Here is a 19,744-nt window from a genome sequence, read left to right as displayed (position 1 = left end):
GGGATATTGGGCAGGTTGGTGCTCTCAAGGCTGCCCCCAGCGCTCGGCTCAGGCCGCAGGCACCTCTTGCTGTCTGCCGCTGAGCAATTCCCAAATGGATCTGATTTCTTGCAGGGTTGTGCCTGACCTGTGCCAGGAAGGGTTTCCACCAGCAGCATAGAGCAAAGCTCTGGTCTCCTCAGTGCTGACCTCCCCAGGCCGTTGGCAGGAGCTCCTCATACTCAGCATCCCCATCCCACTGACCTGCAGCCTTTCCCTGCTCAGCATCGGGTCTCCTCCACACGGCCAGGAGACACCTCCCCTCGCCCGGCCCCAAAGGGATTCTCCAGGAGCCACATATATGAGCAAAGAAAGACCTACCCGGGGCTGAGTTCTCCATCACCTCGGCCTGGTAGGAGCTCTGGGTGAAGAGGGGGTGGTTGTCGTTCTCATCTGCTATGGAAATGACCAGCAGGTCAAAATCCTAAAGGAAAATGGGGACAAGAGGGAGATGACCGCAGCATCCTTTTCTTGACATCACCTCCCATCTCTCCCACCTCTAGCTTGCTGCTGGTCAAAGCTGCAGCCCTGTGCAACCATGACGCTGTGCTCCCTGGATCACACTGCAGGGTCTGCAGGGACCCTCACCCTGGGGCTGGGCATCCCTTCCCAGCCTCCACTCCTCAAGCATGACGCATGGGACATCTTGGCAGGGCCAAAGGATGCTCTGGTATCATTGTGGTTATGCAGCTTTCCTGTCAAACTTTGTCCCACGTTCCGTGACACCTACTGCTGTTGCACAGGGTCAGTATGCAATGTTGGAGTTGCCCTAAATCCTATTGGTCCTGTTCTCTGCTGGGGAGAGGGTTGCAGCCCCCTCTATGTGACCCCCAGATGCTTTTGGTGGACATGGCTGTTACTGGAAATGCTGTGGGTAAATGCACTGTCTTTTTGGCCTCGGCATGAACCCCTTCTCCCATCCGCTCTGACACCTGCATTGCTGGAGGCCCCGGAAGCGTCCATAATTACCCGCCTGGCATTGCGTATATTCTCAGGGTTGTCCTTCACCGTGATGGTCAGCCTGTACTCTGCCACACGCTCCCTGTCCAGTGGGCGGTTTACATAGATGATGCCACTCTACCAAGAAAAAAAAGAGAGCACTTTTACAAGGGACATGAGGAGCACTTCCCCTGGGGCATCTCCTGCCAAGGCACGGATGCCAGATGACACCCATAAGTGCCCAGGGAAGGCAGGGCTCCAGGGCCAGGGGTGTCCACCCTCCATGTGCCAGCATCCCACCCTCCCGGACCGTACGGTGCTGTTGATGTAGAAGGCATTCTCTGTGTTGCCTGCTGTTATGTCAAAGGTCAGGAGAGCGTTTGGCCCCTTGTCTGCGTCCTGGGCGAGGATGCGGGTGACAAAGCTGGAGATGGGGGCATTCTCACTGAGGGTGAGGTTCATCGGGAGGTTGAGGAGCACAGGGTCATTGTCATTGATGTCCAGCACACGGACACCCACCAGGATCTGCCGGGGAGAGAAGTGATATGGGCCCGTGGCACCTATTTCCATCCTTCCCATCCTTTTTTTGCCCCCTGGGGTTAGAAGGGGCTTCCCTGCTCAGGCCACTACAGTCTGGGGGAGGAAAGCTCCAGGGATGAGGGGAAGAAGGAGGAGGGGAGGACAGTGAAGACAGAGACCAGGAGGAAGGAGTTGGGGATAGGGGACAGCACCCCGCAGCCCCCCTGTGCAGCACTGGGGGACTCACCGTGGAGCTGAGGGGGGGCACCCCTCGGTCCCGGGCGGCGATGGTGAGGTTGTAGAAGGGGATGTTCTCACGGTCCAGCTCTGCATCCTTTCGCACCCGCAGCTCCCCTTCCACCGGGGAGATCACAAACTCCCCTGCCAGAGACAGCGGGGCCCTGGCTCGTGCCGTGCCTCTGTGCACAGCCCGGCTCCCCAGGGAACGGCTTGTTTCGGAGCCGGGGGACAGGGACCATGGTGGGTTTGGGGACAAAACCATGCCCCATTACTGCAGATACAGGACGGTCGTGGTAGCCAGGGACTATCCTGGATGCACCCGCGGGTACCAGCAGGAGCAGGGCATGGGTTGAATGGCAAATAAGAATGCTCACAACCCTTGGCTGGGCCTTTCTGAAGATGCCAACAGCCCTCCAAGCAGCTGCCCATGCCCTGTGATGGCCAGAGCAGGGTGGGATACATGACATGGATTCCACCAAGCCGAGGAGCTGCCTCCAGGCTGTTCTAGCAAAGCTTTGCAGCAGGGTTAGCTGGGAGGCAGGACTGGGCTCAAGCCACCATCTGTTCACAGAGGGACAGCCCTATGTCCCCATGATTAGGGAAGCCCACAGCTCCTCTGCCACCTGCTCCAGGGTGCTGGTGAGGCTGGAGATACAGCTTCACCAGGGGTTGTAGAGCAACTCAGTCCCCAAACACCCTGCAGACCCCACAGGGGTGAGGGGATGTGGGGCCAGGCACTTGCAACTCGTGGCTGCTCTTTCTGCAGTATTCTTTTTCTCCGCCCCACCCCCCACCCCACCCCACCCCCCCAAAATGTTTAGCAGATTTCCCCCATCCCTTGCATAAGCCCCGGTCACACACTGGCTGGCCATGAACGAGTTAAGTTTCCTGTTGCTCAAAACAGGATTTCCTGGTGTCGAAAGGCTGAATTCGCAGAAGTGCTGGGAGGGAGGATGGCTTTTCTAAAACACTTCCACCCAGCTCCTGCAAGCCAGGCTCCTTCACGGGGCAGCCAGAAGGAGAGGGGACGCCCCCATATCCCCGCTCACCGAGGGGGTCCCCAGCGGTGATGCTGTACTCCACTTGCCCGTTGGGTCCCGAGTCGCCGTCGTGGGCCAGGAAGGTCCAGACGCGTGGGCCGGGCTGCCCTTCGGTGACATCAAAGGGACCCTCGTAGGGCCGTGGGAAGGTGGGACAGTTGTCGTTGATGTCATTGAGGTTCACCAGCACCTGCAGTCACGGTGAGAGGGTGAAGGGCAGTGAGAAGAGAGGGATGGAAGGGGAGACCAGCCCGCTGGCCATGACCATGGGAAGCCATGGACGGGTGACATCGCAAAACGCCTCCTGTATTTCTGGCTTTTCTGGGTCCACCAAACATCCAGCTCACAGTTCAGAGACTCAGTTATTCCTGATCATGTCCATCCTACAGTGACACTATGAAACTCCGGCCACACACAGGTGGGGCCCTTTTCAACCACTGGGCCACACACCGTGATGGAGAATTCAAATGTTCTCCACATTCACATCCGGAAACCCAAGCTGGATAGACAAAACCACAGACATGGATTTGACCTCCAATGCCATGAGTTCTGAGAGATCCAATCTCTGCAGCCAGCTGCACACTTGCTCACTCCTTTTCTTCCACCAAGGACTTTGTTCCTAATGCTGAGTCAACTTTAAAAAATTTGCAGCTTGTGTCCTTATTCCAACACAAAACACCACCAACACATTGGCACGTTTCCCCTCTTAGCATCCCTTCCTATGACACATTTAGCTGGCTAGAAATCAATTCTACAGATCTCAAAAGGGGAAAACATCAACAATTTTAGGACAGAGCAGACCACAGGGCTGCCGGTGAGGCTGGGGATTGAACCTGAGTCTTGGTTTTTAACTGAGTCACATGTTATAGAAGACATTTATATAGCTCTATACTATACTGTATTGCAAAGAGCGTTATCCCCTTGCTAGGCTTTGGGGAACTTGCACAGCGGAGAAATGCTGCCTGAGGAGGAGAGTCTCCAGTGGCTAATAAAATACTAAGCTTTGGTGGTACGGTTGGTTACAAGAAAGGTACTGAAAATGAAGAGAATTCCGACCTCCTGGGTTAAAGGATAGTAAAATCTATCAGATGGGCATTTGGCTGAATCTAATCTTTACAGAAGAGTGTATCTGAGCCTCTGCCCCGTTTCCTAGCAGTGGAGAAAACAAACACTGGCACACTTTATCATGGTGATGGATTTCTCATCACTTGGGATCTTAAATAATCATTAATCCTCCTCCCAAAAGCTGTTTTCATATGGTGCTGGCACAAACTCCCTGGACCACATAGGGAGGGTGTTTCCTATCCCTTCTAGCTTTGGTAGCTGCTGCTGAAGGAGTTTCCAAGTTCATGTCTCTGCTTGGGTCAAAAGCAGGAAAAGCTCTGCCTTCGCCTGCAGCATGCCTGCCTTCCCTGCTGGCAGTTAAACCCTGGGTCTCAAACTTTCCACCGCAGTTTTCCTGGGCCAGGAAGGCATCTCCAGCAGCATCAGACACACATGTCTGAAGGCTTCCCATTTGCCCAAGCATGGAGCACAGTACTGCCAGGCTTGTGAGGACAGATTTTATCCATGGAAATCTCCCACACTGGTATCTCCCCTTCAGTTTCACTTTTTTTTTCTTTGCACACAAGAATACCTCCTTTTAGGGAACTACAAAATGCTTGGCTTGGTATCTGGGTAAAGCATGATCTAACTGACCCCTTCCACCTGCAGACCCCAAAATCAATCTGGCATGGGTCATGTCTGCTGTACAACCTGCCAAATTTTGGTTTTGGACCCAAAAATAATCAGCTGATTCAATTCCTGCACAACACTTGCTTTGCAGCTGCTAGTCTGTGTGCTACAACCCCCCCTCCACACACACACACACACACGCTTTGAACAGTGTGCTAAGTTCAGGTTACCATGGCCCAGAAAAAATGGAAGAGCTATAGAGAAAAGCTACAAAAAAATGACTAGCAGCTATAAACAGCCTCCATACAAGGAATGAAAAAGGAATTTTAGAAGCAGATAAATAATCTGAGGAGATAAAGATGAAGCAGAAGTTAATACTATAGTAATGCTTTACTATCTACTCACCCTTCAAAGCAAAAAGTACCAAGGGGACATTTAAAGAAAACATAATGCACCTTAAAAGCCGTTGTAGGAATTTCTTCTGTTTGTGTCTTTGCAGGACCAAATAACTGAGTTAATTAACCCATGAGCATCCCTTGCCCATGTCTCTGTTTTGCAGACTTCATGAGGGAGTGGGCCCACAGCAATTGGGTAAACTGGCCACAGCTGGGAAAAGCAATTAGTGACCACTGGGAAGGAGATGTGAAACTGCTCATATGAGGGGGAACTCCACAACTCCAAAGAGGCCATGGTGTCGCAACCCTGCCAGCAGCTCCCTACCGTGGTAGTCGATGTCAGCCGGTGTGAGAAGATGGGGCACTGGTCAGTGGCCGTGACGATCAAGGTGTAGCGTCCGTGGCTGATCTCGTAGTCCAGCTCCTTCACTGTGCGGATCTCCCCCTGGAAGGTGAAGGGAGAGCAGCTGGGATTGAAGGGAGTGGGACAGGGACACATCCAGGATGGGGCTGGCATCCTTACTGACCGTGGTGCTGTTGATGTGGAAGGTATCCAAGATGTTGCCTTCGGTGATGGCATATGCAACCGTGCCATTGGGTCCCTCATCCTGGTCCAGGGCCTGCACAGTGACGAGGCTGGCATTTAGTGTGGCAGGACCTTCGTCAAGGGTCACCTCATACAGTTGCTGCTGGAAGGCAGGAGCGTTGTCGTTCTCGTCCAGGACGGTGACATACACTGTGGTCGTAGCCTGTGGGACATGGGGACATTGCATTAAGCACCACAGAGGAATCAGCTCTGCCAACCCCTGGTGCTGGCTGGGGAAGGCTGGACCTGTCAAGGTCAATGAACAATGTGGGCTCAACCCTGCCAAGAGACACAGACGAGGTGCAGGGCTAAAAGTGAAATGAGCCGCGGCTGCAGACGCATCTCCAGGCAATGGCTGGGTACAGAGATAAACACAGAGATTAAATCACACCCTTGTTCCCAAGCAAAGCACGTCTCTGTGGGATCCCTTTCCTTTTCACCCGTTTTTTACCATTGCTGGTAACACCAGGGAGCAGCCCATGGCAGAGGGAAAGCCAGAGGCTGAACCCATCGTGCCTCACTGCCTTTGGGGGAGACACGTGTGAGTCCTCACCTTGACATTGGGGACACCTTGGTTGTTGTTACTGTGGGTGGCAATGTGGTAGGATGGAAAACATCTGGAGATGATGCTGCTATGGTGCAGGGGAGGAACAAAAATGAGCATCTCAGACAACGAGACGGACCTCCTGTGGGTCCCATCGTCTACCCGCTGGCCATGATTTCACCACCAGTCAGGCTCAGCCTGCCCTGACCCTCTTCCAGCTGTATGTGGCTCTGCACAGGCATGTGGATGCTACTGAAGGCTGTCTTCTGGCCCTGTCAGCATGGGGACACACCTGGGGATGGGGGAGGTGACAAGACCGTGCCACCCTGCCTGAAGGCTCAACTCAGACATGGGGTCTCAGGATGATAAACCATTTTCTTGGAGTCTCTGGACTTTGTGCCTACACCTTTCCCCAGCAAGAAATTTCTTCCAGCCAGACAAGGGTTACACTTTTAACAGGAACATCAGACGCGCTTGCTGTAAAAACCACAAAGCCACAGTAATTAGCTACTTTTCTATTACACTACATGCTCCAAATTCAGAGCAGGTTAGCAGCAAAGTTTCCTGCGGTTTGCAAACCTCCACGTGTCTCCAGGCTCCACTTTCTAGGGAACACCAATTTGAAACGGTGACCTGCAGCTGCAGCTGGAGATTTTGTTGCTGCCTTTTGAATTCGAAGCAAAGTTCCACTAGGAGTTACGTGAGCTAGCCCATGGCACTGCTTTGCTATTTCAGGGCAGAGTAAAGGCCTCCCTCTGTGTAAACGGGCTGTGGGAGGGGGATGCTTTGCTCCCCATTTTTTTGGGGAAAGCTCCATTCCCTTCCCCCAGCTAGCACTGCTCTGAGTTAGCCTTCCCTGTGTCTGCCTCCTGTTCATCCTAGGAGGGTTTCTGCCCACTTAATCCTCACAAAAAAGGGAAAAACAATAATTACAAGCAAAGTGCACTTTGATAAAGCAAGCTGGAGATCGGCCCGAAGGGATCGGCACCCACCAGGGGAAGCAATGGGGACCAGCACCCAGCCCCTCGTGGCTGAGCACCCGCGTGTCCTCCTGCACCGCGAGCGTTCCCCTCAGCCACCTCCTGCGTACCCCAAAAACACACGCAGGGCGCACCAGCCTGCTCTAAGCTACCGCCCGCAACGCTGTAAGGGGAAAAAAGCCAGCAGAGGCACCCGCTGCTGCCCGGGCGGGTGGCGACCGAAGCGTCACCCGTGCGGTCGGGGTGCCCCGTGGGGGTGCGGCCGCCCACCCGCAGCTCCCTGCAGCATCTCACCTCCTGGGGGTGCTCGCAGTTCTCTCCACCGCTGCGCGCAGCACCTCAATGAAATTTCCTGTATGTGCAAGTCCGGCCGCCGCTGCGGGGCTGCTCAGAGCGGGCGGGCGGCTCCGCAGAGCCGAGCTCCGCCGGCCGCCCCGCCGCGATGGAGGCGCCGTCCCCCCCGCGCCGGGCTGCTGCTGGCCGCGCTCTGCCTGCTGGCTTCCCACGGTAAGCTCCAGCCTGCTTCCAGCCTGCTTTCCTCTCCATCCCGCCCGCCCGGGGCACTGCCTTCCCCGGCCGGCACTGTGCCTCGGCACAAGGAATTCGGGGTATTTGGGGGGTTATTTCCTCTCCCAGCCTGTGGTGTTTTTGTTGTTGTTGTTGTTGGGTTTTGTTTGTTTGTTTTTTTCCGGGGGGATCGAGCCAGCGTTTCACACGATGCTGATTGTGTCGGGGGAAAGGGGTCACAGGGGAGCTGCTGTTTTAAAACTCCGGGATTGTTGTGGGGTTTTTTTCCCTCCTTCCTTTGCTTTGATCTGACACGCGTGGAAGGAAAGCAGCCACCCCCTGCCCCTGCCAGGCCCCCGGGGGCTGGGGACCCCGAGCTGGGAGAGCCGTCTTGTTCCCACACAGCACCGTGCCCCGGCTCTGCAGAGGTCCCTGGCCGTGCCGGGGTAAAGGAGCCTTCCCTCAGCTCCGGGGGAGCGAAGAGAGGCGGTTTGTGCGAGCAGGGTCGCGATGCCCTCCCTAAGGATGCTCCGCTCCACCGTAACTGCTGGGCTGTGCGGTGCCGGGCAGTTTCTCCGGGCGGGCAGCCGCCTGGTCGCCCTCCCTTCCCCGGGCGAGCGCTTCCCACGCCGTCGTGGTGGGGGGATACTCTGGGAGGGGGATGCTTCGCGCCCGACTGTGCCCCAGCCCTGGCGTGTCCGTACCAGGGCTCCGGGACCAGGCAGCGAAACAGGGGCGGTGGCAACTAAACCCGCAGTTTGTGGACAAAGAGCCAGAGAACTAAGCCGGGGAGGACCGTGGTCCCTCCCTGCCCTGTGCAGGCGGAGGACAAGCATCCCATCGGGCTTGGCTTCTCCCTCTGTCCCGGGACGGCAAAGTGACCGCCTCCAGGATTTCTGCCTGTGCATTCCCAGGAAAAAATTATGCCCCACTGCAACGGGGTAGGGGTCCCTTCTCCTGTTTCCTCTGGGACCGCAAGACTGGTGTGGATTGAAGCATACCTTGTCTCTTAGCCAAGTCTCTCAACATCAGGGAGTGATTCCCAGCATCTCCGTGGGTCTTTGGATTATTTAATTTACACGTCAGGGCGCTGGGAATGAATGTCAGGCCTTCTGCAATGCAACAAGCTTGGACGCTGATATTCATCCTGAACCTGGTGCCAGAGGAACTGAGCTTCACGAAACCGCGTGCCTGCCAAAACTTTCTGAACCCCTGGTTAATTTTAGCAGGGCTTGCTGGAGAAGTAGAGCCCTTGGAGACATCCTACACAGTTTGGGGATGCTGGCAGCTAGGTGGATGGGGAAATCTCTGCTGCCCACTCAAAGGACGGCAGCTAGCTGGGCTTTCCAAAATCACATCCCAAGCACAAACCCAGTGTTGTGACCCTGTCCCTGAGCCAGGGTTGTGCTGGAACAGGAGCAAGGCAGGATCCTCTGGCAGGCGCAGCAGCTCCAGGCTGATCTCCTCATGGTCTGGATGGTGGGTACCCAGGGAGCAGCCCCACCGCTGAAAAGCCATTTGGCTCCTTGGGGTGCAGGAGATGAGGGCCATTAACAAAGGCATCTCTGGCATCTTCAGGAAGTTTTTTCCTCTCCTTTTTCTTTCCTGCTGTAAGTACTTGTGCTGAGGTATGGATACCCCTGCACATCTCAGCTAGCTGATAACTCTGAAGCATAATGACAACACAGTGACAACAGGGCTGGCAGCACTTTCATGTGAGGCTGTTACAAAAGCTCCCAGAAGAGGAATTAAAGCCAGGCTCCTTGCCCCAGCACTGAGCAGCCACTCTCTCTCCAGAAGCCCCTCCTCTGTGGTGGGTGAGCCTCTTCAAAGGCTGCAGCCCTCCCACCCAGATTTCCTTGCGGTGGGAAGAGGTGGCATCATATGGAAATCACTTCTGTAAGTCACAGGAGTGTAAATAACGCTTGCTTGCCAGAGCAGGGGACCAAAGCTAAGAGAAGCAGCCAGGAGGGCTTTTGGTCACCGACCCACAATTTGGCATGGAATCTTGTTTTATTTAAGCTGTTGGTCAGCAAAGTGACACAGGCTCCTTGGCAGTAGGACTATTTTTGCACATTTTTTTTCTGAAAGGAGAGCTCCCAGATTTCAAGCTAGGCAGTGGTGCTGGCACTAGGGATGTACCAGCACTGCACCAGGCTCTGTGCTACACCAATGCGATGCTGCGGGTCAGAGCCAAAGATACCAAGGTGCCAAAGAGGAAGAGGGGCACTTTTGGCACTTGCTTGAGACCTCATCTGTCTTTACCAGATGGTGACAAGACAACAGCTCTCAGCTCAGACCTTGATGGGTCCAGACTCTTTCAGCCGGGGATGCATAGAGATGGGCATCTGGGTTTATTTTGGCATTTGCCAGCAGTGCTGACTTCAAAGGGAACAGTCTGACCAGGGTGGGATGGAGCCAAACCTGGGGTCTGGGCATGGAAAAAGCCCACAGCACCCAGGGGAGATTAAGATCCGCAAGCTTTAGTGTAAAGACACCGACAGAAGACATTTCCTCCGGGCACCATCTGGTATCTAGCACAGCTTTAAAACCTCGTTACATCTTGGGCAGGGAACAACTTCGCTGGTGCTGCTATGGGGTACACTGTGCCTTGCCAGATTTCCTCCCCAGCTGTTTTCTCCTTCGCTTGATGGTGTTTGGAAGCCTTCTCCTGCTTTGGCAAAAGGGAAGTTAGTAATGCCGAAGAGTTCACACACGTGGTAGCCTCTGCTCCTCCCTGCGGCTGGGCGCTGCTGCTGAAAGCGTGGGCTGTGTTGACTTTCCATCCAGACGGTTCCCATCAAACCCCGGAGGTGGAGGCTGGATGGTTTAGTAAGGCAGAGCTTTGCAAACTATGTGGCGATGAGCGGGACGGCCCCGTTTTATTTGAAGAGGGTGTGTGGAAAACAAAGACTCCTGCAGATACTTTTCCAAGGTGTTGGAAGTGCAGCTTCCTCCAATAGAGCCCTGGCTTCCCTTCCGCTGGCTCTCAGGGGACCCCAGATGTGAATGGGGCACTTCCCGTTGTGGCAGGTATCGAGAAACACATCTGAGGTGCCTTTTGTGCTCAGTGTGCTGGCAAGGAGGTGGGGGACCCGCTGTGCTGTGTGCCAAATCCTAGCTAGCCTGGTCAGGCATCCCGGATTCAGCAGCATCCAAGGATGAGGAGCAGCCGAGGGAGTATTGAGCTCAGGCCACACAAACCTCTGCTCCAGAGCTGCCCCAGGGATGTGCTGCTGTGCGTGCCATGAGGAGCAGGCTGAGGTGCCTGCATGAAGCTGGAGTGATTAGCTGCAGAAGTTCAGCAAAGGTCACACCATCCCTGGCTCCTTGGGACCCCTCGGCACTGTGTACTGCAGACTGGGGAGGGGTCCAACGGGGCAACCCTCCTCCCCAAACTCCCCTCTCCCTCCAAAGCACCCTCAGGCAGGCTGCTGGGACTTGGGGACTTCATGGCTGCTCTGACACCATCATCCTAATAGCCATAAGTAACCACGAGGGGTGGAAGGCACGGGGGACATTTTCAGTTTCACTCTCGCAAGCGGTGTCCTGTGCCGGGGCACTGACGCGGTGACCCTGCCCGAAGGAGCTGGCTGGGCTGAGGCAGGCGCAGCACACCCTGCCTGCGATTGATGCCCGCTCAGTATAGCAAGTGAAAAACCTCAAAGCGAAATGGTGGTGGAGCTAATGGTGCAACAGGATGTTACCAAAATAAAGTAACATCTTTCCCTCATACCATCTTCTCTGTTGCAAACCAGCCCCAGGAAACCTCACTTTTCCCATAATTTAAAGAAAATCAACCCAGAATGTGCTTTTTCTTCAACTTTCAAAGGTAATGTCTGCACTTGGGCAAACACAAAGTGGCAGTGGGCCCAGAGCACCAAAGACTTGCCCGTCTTCATTCTTTTCTCTCCCCTCATGCACAGCTTCCCTCGCCCACCAGTACCCTCAACCAGCATGCTGGGACGGGACCAGTAATGTCACGGTACGCCACCCACTCCTGCGCCTCTGCCAGGCCTCCCACCCATGTTTTGCGGCCGGCAGTGGTTGGGCATTTCTTTCTGAAAATTGTTTTCATTTTCAAGCAGCTCCTCGCAGTCAGCATTGGCCAGTTCCCCCTTCTCCTCCCCAGGGGCTGAAAAAAAAGCAGGGTGGGACCTGCTCCCCACCTGACCTCGGGTGCATGGGCTCCTCCTAGCTGTTTTCTTTTTCTTTTTTCTTTTTGCAGCTGGCGCAGCAGCATTTGTATTTCCTCATTCATGAACCATACCCCACTACCCCACTTCTCTTCTCATCCTGTGCATGCTTTGCAGAGGTCTGGTACCCTGTAGCAGCCCCCTGCCTCCCTGCCCCACACCTCTGCCAGCTCTGCCGGTCCCAGGCAAACTTCTGCCTCCCTGCTGCTATAAAAAGCTGATGCTTAGCTATATTTAAAGCATGCCTCTCCTCCAGGATTTATTTCTAGGGTGAAGTTGTGCTCCCAGCCTTGCTGAGATGTTGCTACAAAATAAGTGAAGGGCTCACATCATGTTTCCCATCTCCCTTGCCTTGGGATATGGGCAGCTCGTGATTATTTCTTGTCCTGAAGGCATGGGTGAAGTATTTTTGCCATCTGCCTGCAGGCTGGTGTTGGTGCTCTGTGATTGCTCTCTGCAACCCCTAGCCATCCCTCTGCCAGCATCGGTGGTGGGGTCTGTGGTGCTTGTTTTGGGGAGGGATCCCAATTTTGCTACAAACTCAGGGCAAACCGAGGGCTGTAGGGTCTGACTGGGCTGTCGTGCCATCTCTCTGGCAGGAGGGCCAGCAGCGTTCCTGATCACTACCCCATATTCGCTCTGTGTCTGCCCCGAGGGCCAGAACGTCACCCTGACCTGCCGGGTCAGTGGTCCCCTCGCCGACCGCCACGACCTGCTCTACAAAACCTGGTACTTCAGCAGCAATGGTGACCAGAGCTGCTCTGAGAAGAAGCACATCCGCAACATCACTGAGAAAGAGCTGCACCACGACCTGAGCAGGCACCATGAGCCACTGGGCAACAGCACCCAAAAATCTCCCCTTGAGGGCCAAGCCAGCCATCACGGGGTGGAGTTTGTCCCCGACCACCATGGTGCCTTCCACATCGTGGTGATGAACCTGACGCTGCAGGACAGTGGGAATTACTGCTGCTATGCTGTGGAGGCCAGGAGGGAGCACGGCAAGCCCCACACCCTGCAGGTCGCTCATGGCTTTGTGGAGCTGCAGATTCAGCAAGGTGAGGGGGGCGAGGGAAGCCCCTGCCAGTCCCTCATTCATGCCGGGGTGCATCAGGGCAAGGTGGCAGATAAGGGCTTGTGGAGGATGCTGGGTGCAACACCGCAGCCGGAGGGGCAGGGCACGCTGATGCTGAAAGCCCAAGCCATGTTGCAAAAGTCAAAGAGCAGCAGATGTTGAAGGTTTGAAATAGGGCCAGAGAGCATTGGAACATGAAAAAAAAAAAAAATAATCAAGAGGCTGGAATGCAATCAAATCCATGCTACATAGTTTCAGTGATCTTCTTCAACCTTTTTCTGAAGGAGAGGAAAACAAACCTCAACATAAAAGGAGCTGGCTGGTGGTCCAAATAGACATTGCTTGGGATGCAGTCCGCAGATAACCTCAGGGCAGCAGCCCCGCAGGGAGAGCTGCCCAAGGAGGTATGACATGGAGGGAAAGGCATCTGCTGCCCTTGAATTACAGCCTTAGGATAGACAATTTTTCTTTTTTTTTTTTTTTTTAAAAAAAAAAAAAAAAAGCATGCATGGCCAGGGACAGGTCCTGCTGCTGTGAGGGAAAAGGGGTCTTGCAGCAGGAATCTCAGTGTAAGCTTCCCAGGATTAAACTTTTGCTTATGGGATGGTCTGGGCTGATTTTCCCAATACTGCTGAGCAAAGGCAAGCACAGCTAGCAGATGGTGGAGCTCTGTGGTACCTGAGCAAGTCCCCTGAGATCTAACACGCTTTTCTCTTCTCCACTGCAGGCAGAGGAGGGCTTCAAAACTGCACGTTTCACACTGCCACCAGCAAAGGTAAAGAGAAAAAAAACCTCTCTCAAATGTGCTGCTCACCATCCTGGCCTGTGTATTTCCCTAGGGCAGCTGCTTGCTATAAACACACCGGCGTCCATATATAACCTCACAGCTGGGTGTCAGAAGGGTGATTTCCAAGGCTGTCCCCATAGGGTGCATCTCCCAGGCATGTCCTCAGGCTGAGGGGAACCTCCTTTGGCCTGTCATTTAGACATGGCTGGCTTGAAACCTGTGGAGATCATTCACCCTGCGGTTATAAAGTACCTGAGGCCCCCCCAGACGTGACTGGGGATTTAGCAGCTGCTGCCATGAGCAGATGGGAAAGGACAGAAAGGTTAAGAGTTGCAGGAACCTCTTGCAACAGCCTGCCACCATGCTGAGCCCATGTCACCTTGCCCCAAGCAGAGATGCTCTAGCAGGGGGAAACCCAAATCTTGCTCGAGTGCTCAGACAACACGATGCTCCCCCGTGCTGTGTCTAGACACTGGAGGTGTCCACACTTTGCTATGCAGGTGGTTTCTTGGTGGGTCACTCTGTCTATCCCCATCTGCTGGCTGCTAAATGGGCAGGCTTTGCTAAAATTGGTTTGCAGCACAGTTGGGGTTGGTCCAGACATGGGAAAGTGCCCCCTGCTCCCCATGAGTAGAGCTTTCTGCTCTAACCCCTCAGTCTCAAGTGCTGACACCCTGTCCTGCTGGGCAAAAAAGGGGGAAAAAAAGTCATGTCTTGTGTTGTCCTCCCCCACCCCAAAACACACCCACCTGGAGGAAGAAGCTGCTTCCCCAGATGGAGGCACAGGGGACAAGGGCTTGAGCTGAACCTGCCCTTGATTTAGGCAACCCCTGACCCCACCACAAGCCATCCCACATGGACTCTGATGGCCACAGACGTGCCTGCAGGCTGCCAGCCTTTCTGGGGAGCCTCCAAGGATAGCATTCTTCAGGGGCACATTTGTTAGCAGAGACCTTGTGTAACAAGCCCTTTGATGCCTAAACACTTTGAGGAATCCTGATTTTGATGAGCTGGCTGTGGGCTGGAGTCAGCACACTCTTGAAATTGCTGGGAGCCTTTCTGCTGACTTCAGAGGGCTTTATCAGGGCCCCTGCTTCCCTACTCCTCTCTAGACCAAAGAAAGACCTTGGGATGTCCTCCAGCAGCAAAGGACTTTGGTCAAGGTCCTAAACCAATGCCTCAGAGCTTATTTGTACAACTGGCAATGCACACTTGGTGTGAATCCCAAGCGGACCATCTGTGTGTGTGGGAACCGCACTGCATCAGGCATGGGGCCCCATGCTTCTGGTACGGCTTGAGGAAACCAAGGAAATGCAAGGCGGACCCTCCCCACCACCTGCTTCAGCTCTGCCCTCTTCTGTTGCAGATATCACAGCTGCCGCGCTGGCAACGGGCGCCTGCATCGTGGGCATCCTCTGCCTGCCCCTCATCTTGCTCCTGATTTACAAGCAGAGACAAGCTGTCAGCAGCAGACGTAAGTACCTTCCCCTCGGCAGCACCCATCTCACCTCCTGGGCTGCAGCAGCATGGCCTTTATGGGGTGGGACGTGTCTCGCTGGGGTCAGCTGGTTTGGCTGTGCACTGTGTAAGGTGGCCCAAAGAGAGGTTCCTGACAGGTACCTCCTGCAAAGCTGTCCTGGGAAGGGCTGGGCATGCCTGCAGGCTGCTGGTGAGGAGCGTGGGGTGGGAGGAGGACCCATGATGTTTGCCAGGCACCCCAGGAGCATCCTGGGGGCACTGAGACTGCAAAGGTGCTGCCAGACCCCCTCCCCGCTGAGCCCTTTCCTTCCCATCCACTGTGAAACCTGGCTCATTTACTCACCCCTCCCTCCACTGCACACCTGAAATAGCAGCTTTGCTTTCTAAGTGCTTCAAAAAGCTTTATTTGTGCTTTTCCCCACTCCTTTAAAAAGAACCCTTACACGTCTATGACGACAGGATCACAGTGAGCCAGGTCTCTCCCCACTGCCCCAGCCCTAGAAAGCCAGGCAGTGCCAAGGTGCAGCTGGCTGCCAGCTCCTGCCTGTGCTTGGCTCCCAGTGATTTTGGTAATTCAGCCAAAAAGGGCACCACCTTAACAAGCAGAACCATTTCATCAGGCCTTGGGCAAGCCAGGGGCCCTGCGGTTTCTCTCACCAAGCTTGGTGGGTGGCTGTGTGGCTCTGAGCAAACCCTTTGGAGAAGTGGGTTTTGCAGCAGTGGCAGGCATGATGCCAGCCATGAGAATGGGAACTGCGCTTTCAATATCCGTCCCCAGCTGAAAAGACTGGCTGTGTGTCTTCACACACCCATTTTGCCTTGCCCAGTGTGCAGCTCCCCTGCTGTGCTGCAAAGCATCACCTGGATGCTATTTAAGCCACGGGCGAAGGCAAAACCCAGGGGGATTTGCTTCTGGGCTGTCTCGGACCAGGTTAGCTACAAGTTATTGCCACCAGGCACTTTCCATCAGCACAGTCTGGGCCAGACCTCATGGGTCTCAGCTCGGGGTGCTGGCCGTGCAGCCATCCAGCACACCCGAGTAACACGGGCTGAGGGATGTGCTGCAGCAAAGGGATGAGGGAATAAATAACAGGGTACTGCTCAGATAAACATAGTGGCAGCCAAATGCCAGGGTGGTGTTTTGCCAAGCCCCAGGAGGGTGTCACAGGCAGGTGGTGGGTGCATCTAGACAGGCGTGGGGCCAGGCTGCTGCCTAGGTGCTGCAGCACCTCACCTCACACCCCATGTCAGCAGAAGCACCTCCTTCCCCCTTATTCAGAGCCTGCAGTTTCAATCTGGGAAGAGGCTGGGACTGGGGAGTAAACAAGGTGGAAGACAGCAGGGATGTGGAGAAGAAGGTTGGGGAGCAAAGAAGAGGCTGATGCTAAAGAAAGGGGAGAGGGAGGGAGGAATGTAGAGGAAAAGAGAAACTGGACATGGATGAGACACCAGAATACAGTGCTGGCGGTGGGTCTGGGTTTGACACTGGCCTGAATGCAGCCAGCACTCACACCAACCATTTTGTCTTTGGCAGGTGCCCATGAGCTCGTCAGAATGGAGAGGTGAGGAAATCCATGTGCTTCCAGGTCCCCCCAGCCACCTCGCATCCTCTCTGCCTGCATCCCAGGACCTGCAAGGGTCTTGTCCTCTCCTCTCCTCCCCTCCCCTTGAAGCCAGTGTATATCCTCAGCCCAGCAGAGCAAAGAGGATGCGGGGGCCACCCATGTCCAGAGCCCTGTTCCTTTCCAGGCAGCTGCTGTTTCTCTTCCCTGCCTCCGAGTGGGAAGTGCCTCCTTTCTTTTTGCCTGTGTTGAGGACACACATCTCCTCATGCACCAGGAGAACTTGAAACCACAGTGCCTTTTGGCTAAGCTTTCCCCCCTGTGCTGGGCTCCCCACTTGCTCTCAGCTGAGGTGCCACCGCCTGGACCTCTGCTCCCTGCTCTGCTTGGTTGTTTCCCATGCCCAGCCAAAACCTCAGAGATAAAAAAGGCTCCTGAAATAAAAATGCAAATCTCCACTCCTAACACCCTCTCCTCTCCCGCAGCAGCGCCCAGGGCATTGAAAACCCTGTCTTCGAGGCGGTCCCCACGGCGAGCATGGAGCCGCGGCCCCAACCCCAGCTCTCCTACATGGCCAGCCGGCAGCCCTCTGAGTCTGGCCGGCACTTGCTCTCTGAGCCCAGCACCCCCCTGTCCCCCCCTGGCCCCGGGGACTGCTTCTTCCCAACACTGGGTGAGTGACCAGTGATGCTGAGCCCCCATGGGGACCACTCCGGGAGGGGTGGGAAGGAAAGGGGCAGCTGGGGGGTGAATGGGAAAGCAGGGGTTAAATATCAGCTGCAAACTTTGCAGTTAATGTGGGACATGAAGTCCCAGGGCTTTGAGGATGGGAAGGACCCAAAGCCTATGTTTTCCATGCAAAAGCAGAGTTTGGCCGCTTCCTGAAGCATATCCCCACAGCTGCAAGCTGGACTAACACCCCTGGTCTGCCCTTTTCCAGATCCTGTTCCCGACTCACCAAATTCCTTGAAAGCCTAAAGACCCCAGAGGAAAGCACAGCCCGCAGCAGCAGCCCGGAGAGGCCAGGCAGCTGCCCAGCTGAGACCCCCGGGAGGGCAACATGGCTGTGGGCAGCAAAGCCTTAAAGAAATGAAGCTGAGTGCAGGAGCCCTGCCCTCGCCTCCTGTCCTGCTCTGCCAAGGGGCTAGAAGTGAACGTCTCTTGCCTGGAGTTTGGTTTGTAACTACCTATTTCTATGGAGAACAGCACGGCTCTGTGCTGCACACATTTTATGGACTAGCTGAAAACCGAGGATGTGGGGAAGGATGACCCGCACCTGCAAATCTCCCTGATGATTTAACTTATTGCCAGGCGTTTAAGCAACCTGTTTCTTCATCTTTGACTGAAAATCCTCCCTAGGAGCAGATGGTGAAGTACTTTATCCACTGCGAGACAAAACAGGGTCATCAGCCAATCTTGTACTGCCTTTTTCTTTGCAAAACAGGAAGGGGAAAGGCTCTCTGCTGCTGGCAGAGCCCTTTTTCCCCACCAGCCTTTTTTGAGACAGCCACGGACTTGCAAAGCTGCTGTCTTTTCAGCTGGACACACATCAGGAGGAGCCTTATTTCTGCTGTGATTTTATCCTTGGCTTGGGATTAGGGGAGTTTGTCTTTCTGTTTGTTTCATTATCAGTGCTGATTAAAAGAAAAAAAAGGATGTTTATGGGTTTTGTTTGTTTGTTTTATTAAATGCCTGTAAATTAGAAAGTTCGTCTGGTGGGTGTTGGAGGATGGTCCCATGATGTGACCAAGAGCCCCGCGGAAAGGCAGGGGCATGGGAGCACCTAGTAGGTGCTGGGAAAATGCTCTGACTGGCTTCCCCCCATCCTCCTGGGGCCAGCATGGCCAGAGCAGCTGTCCTGGGGGCCACTGCCTTCAGCCACGCCAGAAGACCTTGTGATGCTCTGGGGGACATGGGTGCCCTCACAGCATCCTCCAGCTGAATGCTGCACCCTGGCATTGCTTATCCAAAAGAAGCTGTGGGTCAGCCTCCAGTGTGACTGAGGCCCCAGGGAGGAGACAAAACCTTGTAGTAGACACTGTTACTCAAAGGGTGTGTTTGGTTTTTTGTCTTGTTTTTAGTTGTAAACTGGGAAAAAAATTGCCACTAGACAAACATAAACATTAGTCATACCAAAACAGCGTCAGACGTGAGCAATAGCCATACCAGGCAGCATGCCCAGGCAGAGCATCCCCGGCAGCATGCCGAATTTTCATGCTACGTAGCTGGAGGAAACAGTGTTTGCCTCTGCAATGGGCTGGGGACACCCTGGCCCACTGCAGGTTTCGATTAATCTGGTGCTGGCTTCAGCAAGTGCAGCCTTGGGACGTTGCAGCCGCAGGCAGAGGGATAAAGGAGAAGCCAGAACCAACGCCCCCCGCCACGGACGTAACTTCCTGAGCACAGGACTTTATTGCCACCCACGGCTCAGCCCCTTTCCTGGCTTTGCTGGGGAAGCTTGCCCAGTGCCTCCAGCGCTTCCCTCTCCCCGTCCCAGCAGCTGCAGCCGGAAAGGCACAGGGGGGATTTGCCTGCCTGTGGGTCCTAACTGTTTTGAAACCTGCTCCAAGTCCCTCTGCTAACAAATGCACTGTTTGACCACAGAATAAAGCTTTGTTAGAAACAGGTTTCTTACTGTGCTGCAGGAATCCCATTTTTTGGGATGCCCCGTGTGTCAGACAGGTGTGGTGGGCAGGCAGAGGCGAGCTGACCAGCTACATCCTCTGCCAGAGGCACTGATGCTGCATACTGGGGCACTGCATGGTATCAGGTATCGTTTCCCACCTGGAAAGCTTGTCAAAAGGAAAACTAATGACTTTTTCCCCTAAAAGGCAATGGATACCCAGCCTTCCACACATGCTGGAGCAGAAGCCCTGGCATGCTGGGTGCCGGCACCCCACCTTGGCCCCCACCACTGGTGGAGAAGATGGCATGGTGCTGCACCTTCAGGCAGGATGCTTATGGTAAAGGTGACCCAGCAAGATGCTCACACCCTCATGGATCTTGCCAGCTCCTACCAGCTCTTGCAGGTGCTCCTGGCTTGAGATCACAGGTGGAGCTGTTTTCCACTGCATCAGCACTCAGGGCTTCGCTCATGAGGAGAGCGAGCAAGGAGCCGTGGCACTTCACCTGAACTCTTGTTTCAGAGTGGGTGGACAGGAACAGAAACTGCAGCGGCTGAAGCA

General features: G+C 54.8%; 2 protein-coding genes across 5 annotated transcripts in view; one reads left to right on the top strand and one right to left on the bottom strand.

Moving 5' to 3' along the window:
• CDH23 (cadherin related 23) overlaps positions 1 to 19,744 on the bottom strand; it is a 213,468-nt gene that overhangs the window by 13,082 nt on the left and 180,642 nt on the right. For all 3 annotated transcript variants that reach the window (XM_056352859.1, XM_056352860.1, XM_056352861.1), the window contains 7 exons: positions 5,374 to 5,595; positions 5,172 to 5,291; positions 2,787 to 2,967; positions 1,745 to 1,878; positions 1,294 to 1,503; positions 1,009 to 1,116; positions 361 to 463 (listed from right to left, as the gene is read on the bottom strand). In XM_056352859.1, coding sequence (XP_056208834.1) covers positions 361 to 463; positions 1,009 to 1,116; positions 1,294 to 1,503; positions 1,745 to 1,878; positions 2,787 to 2,967; positions 5,172 to 5,291; positions 5,374 to 5,595 — 1,078 coding nt within the window. The remainder of the gene's footprint in view (positions 1 to 360; positions 464 to 1,008; positions 1,117 to 1,293; positions 1,504 to 1,744; positions 1,879 to 2,786; positions 2,968 to 5,171; positions 5,292 to 5,373; positions 5,596 to 19,744) is intronic.
• Positions 7,237 to 18,215, top strand: VSIR (V-set immunoregulatory receptor). 2 transcript variants are annotated; one of them, XM_056352863.1, is made up of 7 exons: positions 7,237 to 7,463; positions 12,259 to 12,714; positions 13,459 to 13,506; positions 14,885 to 14,992; positions 16,532 to 16,559; positions 17,048 to 17,232; positions 17,500 to 18,215. In XM_056352863.1, exons 1-7 carry the CDS (start codon positions 7,313 to 7,315, stop codon positions 17,535 to 17,537), a joined length of 1,014 nt encoding a protein of 337 aa, XP_056208838.1. In that variant the 5' UTR covers positions 7,237 to 7,312; the 3' UTR covers positions 17,538 to 18,215. The 2 variants fall into 2 exon arrangements, with proteins under 2 accessions (XP_056208838.1, XP_056208837.1); XM_056352862.1 differs by having other exon boundaries at positions 7,246 to 7,463; positions 17,045 to 17,232.

This window comes from Falco biarmicus, chromosome 9 (genome assembly GCF_023638135.1).
Source record: "Falco biarmicus isolate bFalBia1 chromosome 9, bFalBia1.pri, whole genome shotgun sequence".
NCBI lineage: Eukaryota > Metazoa > Chordata > Aves > Falconiformes > Falconidae > Falco > Falco biarmicus.
The sequence above is the reverse complement of the archived record's forward strand: the minus strand, read 5'-3'. Positions and strand labels throughout refer to the sequence as shown.

Excerpts from the sequence above, each read along its gene's own strand:
- VSIR (XM_056352862.1), top strand. The coding sequence starts at position 7,313 with ATGTGCAAGTCCGGCCGCCGCTGCGGGGCTGCTCAGAGCGGGCGGGCG. Across the intron at positions 12,715-13,458 it reads GGAGCTGCAGATTCAGCAAG|GCAGAGGAGGGCTTCAAAAC; the intron begins GTGAGGGGGGCG and ends TCTCCACTGCAG. Across the intron at positions 16,560-17,044 it reads GAGCTCGTCAGAATGGAGAG|CAGCGCCCAGGGCATTGAAA; the intron begins GTGAGGAAATCC and ends CCTCTCCCGCAG.